Raw genomic sequence first — 17,559 nt, 5'->3', positions numbered from 1 at the left:
GAATAAAGTTTTTGAAAACACTAAAAGTCGGGAACAGTACCTTTGGATTGGCAGACCGGGGTGGTGGTCCCCCTTTTCAAGAAGGGTGACCGGAGGGTGTGTTCCAACTACAGGGGGATCACACTCCTCAGCCTCCCTGGGAAAGTCTATTCCAGGGTGCTGGAGAGAAGGGTACGACCGTTGGCCAAACCTCTGATACAAGAGGTCCAATGCGGTTTTCGTCCTGGTCGTGGAACACTGGACCAGCTCTACACCCTCACGAGGGTGCTGGAGGGTGCATGGGAGTTTGCCTAACCAGTCTACATGTGCTTTGTGGACCTGGAAAAGGCATTCGACCGTGTCCCTCGTAGCGTCCTTTGGGGGGTGCGCCGGGAGTACGGGATTGGTGGCGCGCTACTACGTGCTATCCGGTCCTTGTACAAACGGGGCAGGAGTCTGGTTCGCATTGCCAGTAGTAAGTCGAGCCTGTTTCCGGTAAATGTTGGTCTCCGCCAAGGCTGCCCTTTGTCACCGATTCTGTTCACAATTTTCATGGACAGAATTTCTAGGCGCAGCCAAGGTGTTGAGGGAGTCCGGTTGGGGGGCCTTAGAATCTCATCTCTGCTATTTGCAGATGATGTGGTTCTTATGGCTTCTTCGGGCTGCGACCTTCAGCGTTTACTGGGACGGTTTGCATCTGAGTATGAATCGTCTGGGATGAGACTCAGTACCTCAAAATCAGAGGCCATGGATCTCAGTCGGAAAAGGGTGGAGTGCTCCCTCCGGGTTGGGAATGAGGTCCTGCCCCAGGTGGAGGAGTTTAAGTATCTCGGGGTCTTGTTCACGAGTGAGGGAAAGTGGGAGCGTGAGGTCGACAGACGGATCGGTGCAGCCTCGGCAGTAATGCGGTCGCTGTACCGGACCGTCGTGGTGAAAAGAGAGCTGAGCCGGAAGGCAAAGCTCTCAATTTACCGGCCGATCTATGTTCCCACCCTCACCTATGGTCATGAGCTTTGGGTCATGACCGAAAGAATGAGATCGCGGATACAGGCAGCTGAAATGAGTTTCCTCCGTAGGATAGCTGGCCTCACCCTAAGAGATAGGGTGAGGAGCTCAGCCGTCCGGGAGGGGCTCAGAGTAGAGCCGCTTCTCCTTCACATCGAGAGGAGTCAGTTGAGATGGTATCTGGCCTACAGCCACGCCCATAAGAAAGCGCACAAAGGAACAGTTTTGCAACGCCCTCTGAAACCGAGCGTTTTGAGCCGTCCCAAAACATCTTTCAGGGCTCACTTCCAAATGGGCAAACCTGATTATCTGAAACTATGGCATGGTTTATGGCGGCATGGCGGTCTAGTGGTTAGCGCGCAGACCTCATAGCTAGGAGACCAGGGTTCAATTCCACCCTCGGCCATCTCTGTGTGGAGTTTGCATCTTCTCCCCGTGCATGCGTGGGTTTTCTCCGGGTACTCTGGTTTCCTCCCACATTCCAAAAACATGCTAGGCTAATTGGCCACTCCAAATTGTCCATAGGTATGAATGTGAGTGTGAATGGTTGTTTGTCTATACGTATGTGCCCTGGGATTGGCTGGCCACCAGAAAATGAATGAATGAATGAATGAATGGCATGGTTTAACACTGGAATACAACATTGTAACTACATTTATAGGTCAGAAAGGTGGAAAAAGCATCATAGGTCCCCTTGAATTACAGTGACTCTTTTTTTGATGGGATACCTCAAAGTGGATCAGAGGTTTTCAAACTGGGAGGCACCAAAAGACATCAGGAGAGGTGCAGAAACATCTTTTTCAAAGCTGCCAAATTACCTTGACTTTTGAAGGCAACATTCATTGATTTTTCTTCCCTTTAGATGGGATGAGAACACCATCAAATCAGTATATGTTCAGCTTCTTACATTGATAAGTGTTTTAGGTATATTAGATGCAGTTTTTTTCGTTTTGAATGTCAATGCGAGGGGAACATCTCAGAGGTCTTCAGTTTTTATAATATTTTTTTAGGTTACTATACACTACCACTCAAAAGTTTGGGATCACTTAGAAATGTATTTGGCCAGTCTGATTTATGGCTTTTTCTTGGCAGTCCTGCCATGAAGTCCAGCTTCCCGAAGTCGCCGCTTCACTGTTGATACTGACACTGGTGTTTGATCAGTACTATTTAGTGCGGCTGCCAGGTGACGACCTGTGAGGCGTCTTTGTCTTATACTACACACTCCAAGATATTTGTCTTCTTGCACAGTTGTACATCAGGGCCTCCAACTCCTCTTTCTGTCCTGTCCTAGACCCAGTTTGTGCTGCTCTCTGAAGGGAGTAGTGGTAAGAGATTTTAGTTTTGGTTTCGATTTTTAGATGGCTTTCTAATAATCTATTAGCCTTATAAAATGATGAACTTGGATTAGCAGCCATACCAGGAGATTGATGCAGAGGACTGACAGTTGTTGATAGTAGGCCTCTATGCAAAAATGTACATCCTTCTTTGAAAATCATCTGATTCATTTTAATTGTTTGTGGAATGCATGAAAGTCTTTTTCTCCGGAAAACTGATCCCAAACTTTTGAGCGGTAGCGTAATACTACAAATACTTATATATATAATATTTATAAAATGTATATAAATTTATTGTTTTCATTCTTTTGAATATTGAAACATAAAATTCAAAATATTTGTTAATTTGTTAAAAAATAAAAATAATTTTAAATCTTATATTTTCTAGATAATTTAATTAAACAGCTACATATATTACAGATATTAAGATATGCCTTTATTCGTCCCTCAGCGGGGAAATTTGTAAAATTTTATATATGAATTTTGTATATGAATTTGCTGCCGCGATTATCATCATGGATGAATATCTTTGAATTGTTTTTAATGTATTGTTTTTATTTTTTCTATAATGTATCATATTATAAATTGTAAATTAATTTATTATTGTAAATTAATTGATTAATTTAATTAATTTAAATGTAATTTAATTTAATTAATTTTCTAAATTAATTTCTTTATAATTCTTCTAAAATACAATTATATGTCTTTCAAATGTATTGTTATTTTTATTGTACAATTGATTATTATGCATATTTATAGTTTCATTCTGTATAATTAATTATTATTGTATATGTATAATGAAATTATTAAAATGTAAGAAATATATCATTAAATATTTGATTAAATCAAATACAAAATTAATTTAAATATTTATATAATGTAATATTTCTTCTCATTTTATGTATTTGTTTTAAATATTATATTCTATTTATTCTATTACAAACTCTTCTAAGATGAATCACAAGGGGACCAAATATGGTTCCCTGCCAAATAGTAATAACAATCTGATAAATCATTGACTTTATAGTTAGCAACTTTTGAAATAAAATTGTACACATTTAAAAATTCTAGTAATGTTTTCCTGACTGTTTCCTTTCCAAGAGAGTCAATACTCAATACTGAGTATGCAGAGTTAAGAGTTAAAGGAGGAATATATCATTCATGAAAGGCTACTGCTACTGTACTTACTGGTTGTACTGTTTCACAGTAAAATTGCTGCACAGTAATTAGAGTAGCAATTAGGGTGTGGTTATATATTTTTTATTTTTTTATGACTTTAGCATTTTGAGTTATGAAAACTATCATATGATAATACAAAGTGTGCTCAGTCTAAGTCGGTAAATGGAAAGTAAGCATCAGCATCTCTTGTTCTGCTGTAGCGGCAGCATCCGTGTTCTTTGAGAAGGAGCTGGACAGCCAAGCGGTGATGGAGGGAAAATCGGTTCTTCTGTCGTGCGAAGTTTCTAGCGCTAACGTCCCGGTCACATGGAAGAAAGACAACGCTGCGATTGAAGCAGGGGGACGAGTGAGTTTAACAAAAAAAGGAGCCACGCACACGCTGGAGATCAAGCAGCTGCGTCTGGAAGATGCTGGCGAATACTGTTGCATCACCAGGGGCAAGAAGACCACTGCCAAGTTGGTTGTAAGAGGTACGTGGAAACACAGTCCTTAATCCTTATGAAGGCTCAGACTCGACAAAACCATCTTGATCTACCGAATGTCCAACACAGAGAGAGTGCGAATTGTAACAGAGCTTAAAGACGTTACGGTGACAGCCGGTGAGGACGCCACGTTTGCATGTGAGCTCAGCCATGCCAATGTGAGCGAGGGTACGTGGTGGCTCGACTCCAGCCCGCTGCAGAGGAATGAGATGAACCAGATGACATACCAGGGTCGCCAACACCGACTGGTACTCACCATGACAACACCCGAGGAGACAGGCACTGTGGCGTTTGTGGTCGGGGAGGAAAGGACATCTGCAAGTCTTCTGGTGGTACCAAAGCCCAAAGGTGAGAAGATGTAAACATCTAAACCTGTTGTCAGGATTTGCTAAAGCAATGCTTTTATTTCATTTCCAGTTTTATTTGAAGAGATGCCTAAAGATGTGACAATCATAGAGGGAGAGACAGCCATGTTGTCCTGCACAATCTCTGACGTCACTGCCGCCGTTACCTGGAGGTGCAACCACATTCCTCTCAGGAACTGTGAAAAATTTGAGATACGTCAGGAGGGAAAAGTCAACCGACTGCTCATCCACAATGTGGACCCCCTGGATGTTGGAGTATACTGCTGTGATACGGGAGACGTGCAGGCCACTGCCAAGCTGACTGTGACAGGTAATGAATGAAGTCAGGCGACACAACCTGAGCTGAACGGGCGTGTCCACAAGTATCCTTTCTCTCCCCTTCTTCAGAGCGCCCTCCGTTTTTCCAAGAAGAGCTGCAGAGTGTTGAGACTGAGGAGGGAAGCTCAGTCGTCCTGTACTGCGAGCTGTCCAAGCTTGGTGTGCCGGTGCAGTGGAAGAAGAACTGGCTGCCGCTGAGGGCTGGCAGGAAGTACGAGATGAAACAGGATGGCTGCCTCCTCCAACTTCAGATCAAGGAGCTCAAACTCGAGGACAGTGGCAGCTATACATGCCAAGCAGGAAACGCAGAGACAACTGCGGCTGTTACAGTCAAAGGTGCATTGATTTTGACCTCGTACATTATTATACAGTAAACCTCGGATATATCGGATTCAATTGTTCCCACTGGTTTTGTCCGATATAAGCGAAATCCGTTATATGCGTATACCGGAAAATGTCCGTTTTACGCATATATCGGATTTATATCCGGTATATGCGTAAATCGGATTTTATCCGTTATAAAAAGGCACTTCCTTGACTATGTTTCCAATGTACCTGGACGCGCAGGCAACACTGCAAACGCTGCAAATGACGTTGTATAGCGGCCTGTCACGATTCTGCGAATCGGAGTGCCACGATGCGGCCAGCCGATATATGCGAGGGAAATTTAATGGAAATGCATTGGAACGGGACTGGAGATTTTGTCCGAAATAGGCGAAATCCGTTATAAAAAATCTGAAATATGCAATGATTTTTTATTGGAAATGCATTACAGAGAAATGGGTTCTTTTTTATCTGTCCGTTGTGAGCGAATTTCCGATATATCCGAGTCCGATATATCCGAGGTTTACTGTCTTATCCCTGCGGTCATAGCCTGACCTGCATGCCTCTTTTCCTCCTCTCAAACAGGCAGAAGAGAGCTCACTCTGTGCATTGGTTTGTTCCATTGAACAATGGCATGAATGGAGTGAGCCCTTTTGTCAGTCATACAGTCTTTTTGTCTTGGTGGGTGGAGGCGGGGCCCCTAGCACATACACAAAGAGTGCAGAAGAATGTAACTTATAGAAATTATATTAGTAGATTGCAATATGTCGTCGTATGTTTTTTCATTGCACGTTTCTTAAGAGTAAAGTTTAAATCTAGTCTCGTCTCTCAATCTTCGTCTCGACTCGAGAGCTGAGGGTCTCCTGACGCTCCTACTAAATGAGCACAAATAATTGGACATATTCATATTAACTCTGGAGGAGTCTGTCATGTTTTGACTTGACTTTTTTTTTCGATGATGACTTTTTAGTTGAATTGAATTCTCGTAATTTTGACGCAATCAACTTGCCACGAAAGAGCAGACTTCAAACTGCATGCAAGTGTTTGAATGGTGAAAATTGGCCAAGTAACTCCAGATTTACGATCAATAATATTACACCATTACTTTGTTATTGTCACTTTCAAAGCAAAAGTAAACAGTCAATACTATACGTAGCGTAGTATAAAGTATAAAGAATGTCATCGATCAGTCAAATCATTAGCAGCTGTTTCTTTGCAGACAAAGAGGTTGGAAGGTAAGCCAACACTGCCGGGTTATGGCTTTGAACGGACAACGTAGACCTGAATTTTTCCCACTGAGAAAAACCTGTTTATGACTTTCTCAATAGGGTTTTTAAAAACATTATGGGAGCCCGGTAGACATTAAATAACACCCCTATAGTCACATTTACACTCCGATTATTCATTGTTTACGCCACAGTGCACAACTCTTATGCTATCCTTATGTAAGGACTCAAGACGGTTAGCTAGCGAGCTAGCAAGATAGCAAGCTGACCAGTTGTAACGATCGTGCCCTCCTATAGAGGTAACGAAGCTACAACGCAAACAAGAAGGTCGCGGGGGGAGCGGATATCAGCTCTAAGAAACAGAAACACTGACAAAAATGCAAAAGTGCCCCCAAAGTTCCTTTAAGAGTCAAAGTTCAAGACTGAGAGGAAAGCTGCAGTTCCACTCAAGAACTCCTCGGGTCCGGAATCTCCCGGCAAAGTCCAATCCGCTCAAGCACGAGTGAAGGAAAGGGTAAATCCCATCAGCCGGTAACTGATGGTGGTGATAGCAATGACGATATGTATACGGTATGTGTATAATACCTGTAAATGTTCCTCTGTACATAGACCCTGACAGCAGTGCTCTTACAACTGAGTCTTGAAAATAGTGACCCGCTTACGGACCCTAACTATGCTGTTAGCTGTTATGCAGTCACCCTCAAATTTATTTCTTCTAAACTTTAGAAACACAAATAAGTCAAAAGTTTGTTTTATTTTTTTTAATATTACTACAGTAAACCTCGGATGTATCGGATTCAATTGTTCCCACTGGTTTTGTCCGATATAAGCGAAATCCGTTATATGCGTTTACCGGAAAATGTCCGTTATCCGATATATGCGTAAATCAGATTTTATCCGTTATAAAAAGGCACTTCCTTGACTATGTTTCCAATGTACCTGGACGCGCAGGAAACGCTGCAAACGCTGCAAATGACGTCGTATAGCGGCCTGTCACGATTCAGCGAATCGGAGCGCCACGATGCGGCCATCCGATATATGAGAGGGAAATTTAATGGAAAATGCATTGGAACGGGACTGGAGATTGTGTCCGAAATAGGCGAAATCCGTTATAAAAAATCCGATATATGCAATGAATTTTTATTGGAAATGCATTACAGAAAAATTGTTTTTTTTTTATCTGTCCGTTGTGAGCGAATTTCCGATATATCCGAGTCCGATATATCTGAGGTTTACTGTATTATTAATATTATTAAAAATTACTGATAATATTCAGTTTAATTTTTTTTGTGTTACTTGTCATTGTTGGTTGTCTGATTGATTTCCAATTGCATTGTATGTATTTTCTTTGGTAAAGAAAAAAAAATGTTGAAAGGATAAGATAGTGTGTAATAGATTTATTGTAATGAATTTTAAATAAAAATAAAAAATTTAAATTTTTCGCTCTATTGTTGACGCAGAGCCACCTCCATTCTTCAAGAAAGATTTGCGGAGTGTGGAGATGGATGAGGGAGGTTCAGTCTCTCTGAGCTGTGAGCTGTCCAAAGCTGGCGCACAAGTGCAGTGGAAGAAGAACAGACTGCCTCTGAGGGCCAACAGGAAGTATGAGATGAAACAAGATGGCTGCCTCCTCCAGCTCAACATTAAGGAACTGAAACCTGAAGACAGTGGAAGCTACACATGTCAAGCAGGAAGTGCGGAGACCGCTGCAACTTTAAGAGTCAAAGGTGTGTGTATTTCATTCACATTGTCTTCTTAGTTTCTTCTACTTCCTCACATGAAATCAAATCTCTCCCAGAACTACCAGCATTTTTCAACAAAAACCTCCAGAATGTAAAGGCAGAGGAGGGTGGTTCCGCCTACCTGTGCTGTGAGGTATCCAAGCCAGAAACCACAGTGCAGTGGAAGAAAGACAAGTTGCCATTAAGAGTCGGGAACAAGTATGAGATGAAGCAGGATGGACGCCTCCTGCAGCTTCACATCAAGGAGCTCAAACCTGAGGACAGCGGTAGCTACTCATGTCAAGCAGGAAGTGCAGAGACGAGTGCCACTTTGTCAGTAAAAGGTGCTGCTCTTGTTTCCTTTATGGCATCATTGAAGCTGTATCCAGCAATGGGATTTGCGATGCTATTTTTAGACTAATGCAAGTCTTTTACTATTAGAATAATTGCTAAAAATGCTACTGAAGCTAGAGACTCTGCACTTTCCAGTGATAGACCGTTTTTTCCGGTAGGGACTCGACCCTGGCCGATATGGGAATTTCCGGGCCGATGCCAATACCGATATTGAGTGCTGAAAGAGATCGTCTGATAACCGATACAGTGGCCGATATACTGTGTATAAACAGAGCATTGACATACACAGGATACACAGTATACTGTACAGGAAGCGACAGAAGAAAATAAGTATGTTGAACGTCAAATGTAGCAAGTGTAACAAATGTAACAAGACATGAGAAGCAAAGCAGGAAGATAAGGGAGAAGTAGGAACTACGCAACCAAAGAAGACTGTAGATTGATTTGGTGTGAGAACGCAGACAGTTGGACAGTTTATGTTTGCATTGTTTTCATTGTGTCTGATGCTGCATTTTGATTCATCTTGTTTTCAACTATTTTATGGCTTCATGCATCACACCGTGGACACTCACACAACTGGAGCAAATTGTTTCGGAACTGCCTCTAGGAAAACTTTTTTGTCTTACCTTAATCCCATTTTGTGTCGAATTCCCACAGAACTCCCACCATTCTTTGTTGCAAACTTGGAAAATACCGAGGTGGAGGAGGAAGGTTCAGCCTGTCTAACCTGTGAGCTGTCTAAACCTGGAGCGCCAGTGCAATGGAAGAAGAATAGACTGCCTCTGAGGCCCGACAGGAAGTATGAGATGAAACAAGATGGCTGCCGTCTCCAGCTCAACATTTATGAGCTAAAACCTGAGGACGGTGGCATCTACACATGTCAAGCAGGAAGTGCCGAGACAATTGCAACTGTGTCCGTAAGAGGTGTGTCCAAAGAATAATTCCCTTCAATTTGAACTGGTTTATTCCTAAAAGCAATTATATTCCTATTCATCTCGAGCTTTTACCATTTCCTTAATTGGGAACATCCTATGTCTTTAATGCCTCTCCAGAGCTTCCAGTGTCATTCAAAGCTGACTTAGAAAATACAGAGCTGGAGGAGGGAGACACAGCTGTCCTAAGGTGTGAACTGTCTAAACCTGGAGTGTCGGTGCAATGGAAGAAGAACGGGCTTCCTCTGAGGGCCAACAGGAAATACGACATGAAACAAGATGGCTGCCTCCTTCAAATCAACATTATGGACGTTAAACCTGAAGACAGTGGAAGCTATACTTGCCAAGCAGGAAGTGCAGAGACTTCTGCAACTGTAGCCGTGAGAGGTACGTACATTGTGCCGGTGTACATTGAGTAGTTATAAATTATCCAAGCAAAGTAGTTACTAAATACATTTCTACATTTTGGAATTCTATCCCATTTCTGCAAAACGAACTGTAAGTTGGGTTTAAAAGCTATTCTATTATGCTTCTCCTTGGAATGGATTGTATTTTCTGCACTATAAGGTGCACTTGAAAGCCTTTCATTTTCTCAAAAATCAACGGTGCACCTTATGGTGCGCCGCTTATCCTCACTCGGGTCGCGAGTATCCCAGCAGTCCAGGCACACAATCGTGGCCAGCCAATCACAGGGCACATATAGACAAACGACCATTCACACTCACATTCATACCTATGAATACGTAGTAGGTACAATTGGGAGCTTGCCATGATTCCAGGAGGATTTACAAAAGAACAAGGGCGTTCAAAGTGAAGTTGCTCGTGCCGTGAGAGCAATTGATGAAAGACGGCGAACACACCGTTACTAAGACTGAGAGGCAGTGCTGGGCGAGTTTTTTCTCTTGTGTCCATGAAGAGCCAAACATTTCACTACTGTTACAAAATGATATGCCATATTTTTCAGAGCTCCCATTATTCTTCAAAGTGAAACTCCACAGTGTGGAGATGCAGGAGGGAGGTTTAGTCTCTCTGTCATGTGAACTGTCTAAACCTGGAGTGTCAGTGCAATGGAAGAAGAACGGGCTGCCTCTGAGGGCCAACAGGAAGCACGAGATGAAACAAGATGGCTGCCGTCTCCAGCTCAACATTAAGGACCTCAAACCTGAAGATGGTGGAAGCTACACATGTCAAGCAGGACGTGCAGAAACCACAGCCACTTTGTCAGTGAAAGGTGTGTACTCATAGTCTTGTGAGTCCAATTCCCACTGCATCACAAAATGTTGAGAAATGTAATTATCTTTTGTTGAAATCCCCCAGAGCTGCCGCCATTGTTTGTGACAGACTTACAAAGTGTAGAGATGGAGGACGGAGGTTCAGTCTCTCTGTCATGTGAACTGTCTAAACCTGGAGTGTCAGTTCAATGGAAGAAGAACGGGCTGCCTCTGAGGGCCAACAGGAAGTATGAGATGAAACAAGATGGCTGCATCCTCCAGCTCAACATTAAGGACCTCAAACCTGAAGACGGTGGAAGCTACACGTGTCAAGCAGGACGTGCAGAAACCACAGCCACTTTGTCAGTGAAAGGTGTGTGTACTCATAGTATTGTTTGTCCGTGTCGCGAGTTCATTCAAGAAAGAAAAATAAATTGTTACAGAAACAACACAAAAATATGATGTCTCAGAAGAACAAAAGAAATACAAAAATCTCAAAGAAAATAATTCAAAAATGCAGGCACATGTTACCAACAATGTAACATTGCACCACTTCTACTCTCTCACCAATGCAACAGCAACTACAGTAAACCTCGGATATATCGGATTCAATTGTTCCCACTGGTTTTGTCCGATATAAGCGAAATCCGTTATATGCGTATACCGGAAAATGTCCGTTTTACGCATATATCGGATTTATATCCGGTATATGCGTGAATCGGATTTTATCCGTTATAAAAAGGCACTTCCTTGACTATGTTTCCAATGTACCTGGACGCGCAGGCAACGCTGCAAACGCTGCAAATGACGTCGTATAGCGGCCTGTCACGATTCGGCGAATCGGAGCGCCACGATGCGGCCATCCGATATATGCGAGGGAAATTTAATGGAAATGCATTGGAACGGGACTGGAGATTTTGTCCGAAATGGGCGAAATCCGTTATAAAAAATCCGATATATGCAATGAATTTTTATTGGAAATGCATTACAGAAAATTTGGTTCTTTTTTATCTGTCCATTGTGAGCGAATTTCCGATATATCCGAGTCCGATATATCCGAGGTTTACTGTACTCTCATACGTTCTACTCTCACACGTTCCTCAATCTACTCTCTCACGTTTGGAGAGACATCTTCCCTTGAAACACTCTCGCACCTCCCTTGGGCGCACCCACTCCACAATAGGGGTGCAGCACCCTGTTTGCGACTTGGTTCAGTCCACCGTCACCTGACCACAACTCGCGCGCCAATTTCGCTTCTTAGGGGGGCCGTCCCAGAAGTAGTCCTTTCCGGTGTATGCCGGCAGCAGGCTGACAGTCTTGCGGTCCAATGAGGTGAGCCTTGCGTATTCGTAGTATGGATTATATGTGGCGTGTGGACATCGAGTGTGCACCCTTGAATGTCCACACATGGGAAATACGTTGTCCGGACGCAGGGAGAAGTTTGTGTTTGATTACGTGCCAGCCTATGCGCGTCCACCTTCATTGTGAGAGCGAACAGCGTGAGCAGCACAACATCTCATAGGGACGGAGGAGTCCTCTTCTCCATCACACTCCGATTCCCACTGCATCACACAATGTTGTAGAAGAAATGTAATTATCTTTTGTTGAAATCCCCCAGAGCTGCCGCCATTGTTTGTGACAGACTTACAAAGTATAGAGATGGAGGACGGAGGTTCAGTCTCTCTGTCATGTGAACTGTCTAAACCTGGAGTGTCAGTGCAATGGAAGAAGAACGGGCTGCCTCTGAGGGCCAACAGGAAGTATGAGATAAAACAAGATGGCTGCCGTCTCCAGCTCAACATTAAGGACCTCAAACCTGAAGACGGTGGAAGCTACACGTGTCAAGCAGGACGTGCAGAAACCACAGCCACTTTGTCAGTGAAAGGTGTGTACTCATAGTCTTGTGAGTCCAATTCCCACTGCTTCACACAATGTTGTAGGAGAAATGTAATTATCTTTTGTTGAAATCCCCCAGAGCTGCCACCATTGTTTGTGACAGACTTACAAAATGTAGAGATGGAGGACGGAGGTTCAGTCTCTCTGATGTGTGAACTGTCTAAACCTGGAGTGTCAGTGCAATGGAAGAAGAACGGGCTGCCTCTGAGGGCCAACAGGAAGTATGAGATGAAACAAGATGGCTGCATCCTCCAGCTCAACATTAAGGACCTCAAACCTGAAGACGGTGGAAGCTACACGTGTCAAGCAGGACGTGCAGAAACCACAGCCACTTTGTCAGTGAAAGGTGTGTGTACTCATAGTATTGTTTGTCCGTGTCGCGAGTTCATTCAAGAAAGAAAAATAAATTGTTACAGAAACAACACAAAAATATGATGTCTCAGAAGAACAAAAGAAATACAAAAATCTCAAAGAAAATAATTCAAAAATGCAGGCACATGTTACCAACAATGTAACATTGCACCACTTCTACTCTCTCACCAATGCAACAGCAACTACAGTAAACCTCGGATATATCGGATTCAATTGTTCCCACTGGTTTTGTCCGATATAAGCGAAATCCGTTATATGCGTATACCGGAAAATGTCCGTTTTACGCATATATCGGATTTATATCCGGTATATGCGTGAATCGGATTTTATCCGTTATAAAAAGGCACTTCCTTGACTATGTTTCCAATGTACCTGGACGCGCAGGCAACGCTGCAAACGCTGCAAATGACGTCGTATAGCGGCCTGTCACGATTCGGCGAATCGGAGCGCCACGATGCGGCCATCCGATATATGCGAGGGAAATTTAATGGAAATGCATTGGAACGGGACTGGAGATTTTGTCCGAAATGGGCGAAATCCGTTATAAAAAATCCGATATATGCAATGAATTTTTATTGGAAATGCATTACAGAAAATTTGGTTCTTTTTTATCTGTCCATTGTGAGCGAATTTCCGATATATCCGAGTCCGATATATCCGAGGTTTACTGTACTCTCATACGTTCTACTCTCACACGTTCCTCAATCTACTCTCTCACGTTTGGAGAGACATCTTCCCTTGAAACACTCTCGCACCTCCCTTGGGCGCACCCACTCCACAATAGGGGTGCAGCACCCTGTTTGCGACTTGGTTCAGTCCACCGTCACCTGACCACAACTCGCGCGCCAATTTCGCTTCTTAGGGGGGCCGTCCCAGAAGTAGTCCTTTCCGGTGTATGCCGGCAGCAGGCTGACAGTCTTGCGGTCCAATGAGGTGAGCCTTGCGTATTCGTAGTATGGATTATATGTGGCGTGTGGACATCGAGTGTGCACCCTTGAATGTCCACACATGGGAAATACGTTGTCCGGACGCAGGGAGAAGTTTGTGTTTGATTACGTGCCAGCCTATGCGCGTCCACCTTCATTGTGAGAGCGAACAGCGTGAGCAGCACAACATCTCATAGGGACGGAGGAGTCCTCTTCTCCATCACACTCCGATTCCCACTGCATCACACAATGTTGTAGAAGAAATGTAATTATCTTTTGTTGAAATCCCCCAGAGCTGCCGCCATTGTTTGTGACAGACTTACAAAGTATAGAGATGGAGGACGGAGGTTCAGTCTCTCTGTCATGTGAACTGTCTAAACCTGGAGTGTCAGTGCAATGGAAGAAGAACGGGCTGCCTCTGAGGGCCAACAGGAAGTATGAGATAAAACAAGATGGCTGCCGTCTCCAGCTCAACATTAAGGACCTCAAACCTGAAGACGGTGGAAGCTACACGTGTCAAGCAGGACGTGCAGAAACCACAGCCACTTTGTCAGTGAAAGGTGTGTACTCATAGTCTTGTGAGTCCAATTCCCACTGCTTCACACAATGTTGTAGGAGAAATGTAATTATCTTTTGTTGAAATCCCCCAGAGCTGCCACCATTGTTTGTGACAGACTTACAAAATGTAGAGATGGAGGACGGAGGTTCAGTCTCTCTGATGTGTGAACTGTCTAAACCTGGAGTGTCAGTGCAATGGAAGAAGAACGGGCTGCCTCTGAGGGCCAACAGGAAGTATGAGATGAAACAAGATGGCTGCCGTCTCCAGCTATATATTAAGGACCTTAAACCTGAAGACAGTGGAAGCTACACGTGTCAAGTAGGACATGCAGAAACCATGGCAACTGTTTCCGTGAAAGGTGTGTGTGCAATGCTTTTTCTATGATGCATGCTCTAATGATGGAGCCCCACCATTGTCACCATTTACCATGATATTTATGTAGAGCTCCTTCCGAAGTTCAAGACAACACTACAAAGTATGGAGACGGAAGAGGGAGCGACAGCCATCTTGTGCTGTGAGTTGTATAAACCTGCAGTGTCGGTGCAGTGGAAGAAGAACACTGTGCCTCTAAAAGCTAACAGGAAGTATGAGATGAAGCAGGATGGCTGCAACCTCCAGCTTCATATTAAGGAGATCCGTCCTGAGGACAGTGGCAGCTATACATGCCAAGCAGGAAGTGCAGAGACCACAGGGACGGTGTTAGTAAAAGGTTTGTGTAATAAATATACAGCAACAAAGTTATTATTTTTAACTCTCAAACATTTTTTGTCCAACTTCCCACTAGTGCCAAAGACTACTTTACCAAAGGAGCCTCCAACGATAATGCCACGGAGAAGGAGCAGTGTTTCCACACCTACGCCTGAGAATGGGCATCTACTTGATGCTCACCCTGTTCCTCCAGAACCCAAGAAGAGGACAATGCGAAAAGCATCCATCACAGTGTTAGAACAAGATATAGAACCTATGTTTAACAATAAAGAGCTTGCCCAAGCATTGCAAAGAGAAAACACCCAGAATACAGAAACTTCTCAGAATGCAAACCAACAGGACAAAATGGACCAGGATGTGGAGGTTCAAAAAAGACCAGTAGTGTTGCGTGAGAAAGAGGGTAAGATTGAAAAAGTTGACCTAGACAAACGAGAACCGGGAATGCGACAAGATAAAGTTATTCACCCAGACAGGACTCTTGGAGACAAGGTGGAAAATCAATGGAACCAGCCGTTTGAAGACTTGGAAACAAGTCAAAAGCGGCAGGAGAAACCTTTCAGTAAGGCTGGTGAAATTGAAGAGATGGAGAAACATCCAGAGACAGTACTGTGGAAGAGAGTCGAGGAGGACAAAAAGGCTGTGAAACCGATTATAACATCCATTGGGAGCCAAGCAACAACAGAACACGAAGGCAAGTCAATTCAGCATAGCGAAGAGTATTTAAAGCCACCGGTCAGGTCCAAAGGAAAGGTAGGTGGTAAAGAGCCTCTTGAATGCGTTCCAAAGGAAACAGACAAGATCATTCTCAAGCCATCAAACATGACAATCAATGATTCTCAGGAAGGAGCTAAACAGAGAGGCCGGGCGAAAGAACGAGTGACCACACAAATCGTAGAGGAACAACACGTAATGGCTCAAACTCAGGACAACAATTCAGTTGAAATACAAACTAAGCCTCAAGACCTAAAGGCTGGACATGGTCGTCCAAAGCCGCCTGTGAGGTCAAAAAGCAAAACAAGGACAGGACTGGAGCAACAGCTATCCAGAGACACTGAAACAGATCAAGAAGAGCAGCTTGCAAGGAGAGTCATCACGACATCTGAAGAACAGCTTCTAAAGCAGCCAACATGGCCTTTGAAAGAGGAGCGATCAAGACTGGAGGAAACCCAGTCGCCGCCAGCAGATGCTGAACTGGTTGAGAATCAGAAAAAAGCAGTTTCTAAACAGCTGATCAAACATCCCGTAAAACCCATGAGAAAAGAACCTGAAGCTGACAAAGAGACGGATCTCGGTTCACTGGTAGGGAACGATGACTATCAAGCAGTGCAAACGACAGAAGAAGACATTCCTCTCCTCTACATCTCTGAAGATGAAACTTTCTCAGAGGCTTTGACAGAAATCCCAGTCCAATCCAACCCAACCCAACCCTGCGGCCTTAATCCCGTGGTGGTTGTCCAGAAGACAACCCAGAATGCTTCACCGGAGATGTGCACCAGCGCTGGCCATGAACAAATAAAAGAATCTCCAATCAAAGACATGCGTCCAGTCTTCAAAGAGGTCTTTAAGAACCATTGTGCAGATGTTGGCGGCAGCGTCAGTCTGGTGTGTGTTGTAGAAGGACAATATGACACACTATGTTGGCTCAAAGACGGCCAACAAGTCAGCAGTGATAAGCGTCATCTTATGGAAGCTACAGAGAATGGCGTATGCACTCTCGCAATAACCAACCTGACCCTCAGTGACAGTGGCATCTACACATGCGAGGCGGCCAATATGCACGGCATGACGTCCCACAATAGCAACATAACTGTGGTCCAACCCCAGCAGCCAGAAAGAAAACCTGCGCACCCGCCGCTTGCCGCCATTACCCCTCTGCAACTGGCCCCTGAGGACAAAACACAGATCAAAACACAGATTCAAAATAAGCCTCAACACACCTCTGCCTCAGATGCCGACAACTATGCGGAGAACGTGGATGTCTCTTGGTGGGAGGCCTACAACCTGACCGAGCAGGACAACCACCTGAGTCTCCAGGAGAGGAGAGCATCCTCCCTCATTGCCAGCAGCTCCAGTACGTCATGCACTTACTTTTTCATTCCTTACAGTAATCCCTCCATTATCATGGTTAATTGGTTCAACACCCCACTGCGATAGGTGAATTTCCACAAAGTATGCGTGACAGGCCGCTATACGACGTCATTTGCAGCGTTTGCAGCGTTGCCTGCGCGTCCAGGTACATTGGAAACATAGTCAAGGAAGTGCCTTTTTATAACGGATAAAATCCGATTTACGCATATACCGGATATAAATCCGATATATGCGTAAAACGGACATTTTCCGGTATATGCATATAACGGATTTCGCTTATATCGGACAAAACCAGTGGGAACAATTGAATCCGATATATCCGAGGTTTACTGTAGTTGTATGTGCCTCACAGCTTCCATCCGTATTCAATACAAAATGCGAAATAATGATGGTGCATTCATGGCACCTGGGTAACAGCATATGCGGTGAAGTTGAACATTAATAAAACAGTGCTTGCATCGGATTTTACCGATACCCACCAACGCATCGAGATGAATCTAGATTTCACTCGTCAATTGCATCGGTACCCAGTGAATGAGCCCACGCACTTGCATCGTGCGCATGCACATCCATATATCGA

The 17,559-nt window shown here is 43.9% G+C and overlaps 1 protein-coding gene across 8 annotated transcripts in view; it reads left to right on the top strand.

Annotated features, from left to right (window-relative positions):
• The window catches only part of obscna (obscurin, cytoskeletal calmodulin and titin-interacting RhoGEF a), an 88,161-nt gene that overhangs the window by 30,820 nt on the left and 39,782 nt on the right, over positions 1-17,559 (top strand). For 7 of the 8 annotated variants that reach the window (XM_058074403.1, XM_058074406.1, XM_058074407.1 and 4 more), the window contains exons 28-43: positions 3,698-3,967; positions 4,049-4,327; positions 4,397-4,654; positions 4,732-4,998; positions 7,673-7,939; positions 8,011-8,277; positions 8,945-9,211; positions 9,340-9,606; positions 10,184-10,450; positions 10,537-10,803; positions 12,049-12,315; positions 12,406-12,672; positions 13,918-14,184; positions 14,275-14,541; positions 14,626-14,892; positions 14,968-16,962. In XM_058074403.1, the coding sequence (XP_057930386.1) occupies positions 3,698-3,967; positions 4,049-4,327; positions 4,397-4,654; positions 4,732-4,998; positions 7,673-7,939; positions 8,011-8,277; positions 8,945-9,211; positions 9,340-9,606; positions 10,184-10,450; positions 10,537-10,803; positions 12,049-12,315; positions 12,406-12,672; positions 13,918-14,184; positions 14,275-14,541; positions 14,626-14,892; positions 14,968-16,962 (6,006 nt within the window). The remainder of the gene's footprint in view (positions 1-3,697; positions 3,968-4,048; positions 4,328-4,396; positions 4,655-4,731; positions 4,999-7,672; positions 7,940-8,010; positions 8,278-8,944; positions 9,212-9,339; positions 9,607-10,183; positions 10,451-10,536; positions 10,804-12,048; positions 12,316-12,405; positions 12,673-13,917; positions 14,185-14,274; positions 14,542-14,625; positions 14,893-14,967; positions 16,963-17,559) is intronic. The other variant, XM_058074409.1, reaches the window with a different exon arrangement.

The sequence above is a fragment of the Doryrhamphus excisus genome, chromosome 5 (genome assembly GCF_030265055.1).
Source record: "Doryrhamphus excisus isolate RoL2022-K1 chromosome 5, RoL_Dexc_1.0, whole genome shotgun sequence".
Classification (NCBI taxonomy): domain Eukaryota; kingdom Metazoa; phylum Chordata; class Actinopteri; order Syngnathiformes; family Syngnathidae; genus Doryrhamphus; species Doryrhamphus excisus.
Note: the sequence above shows the minus strand (reverse complement) of the source record. Positions and strands in the feature narration are given on the sequence as shown.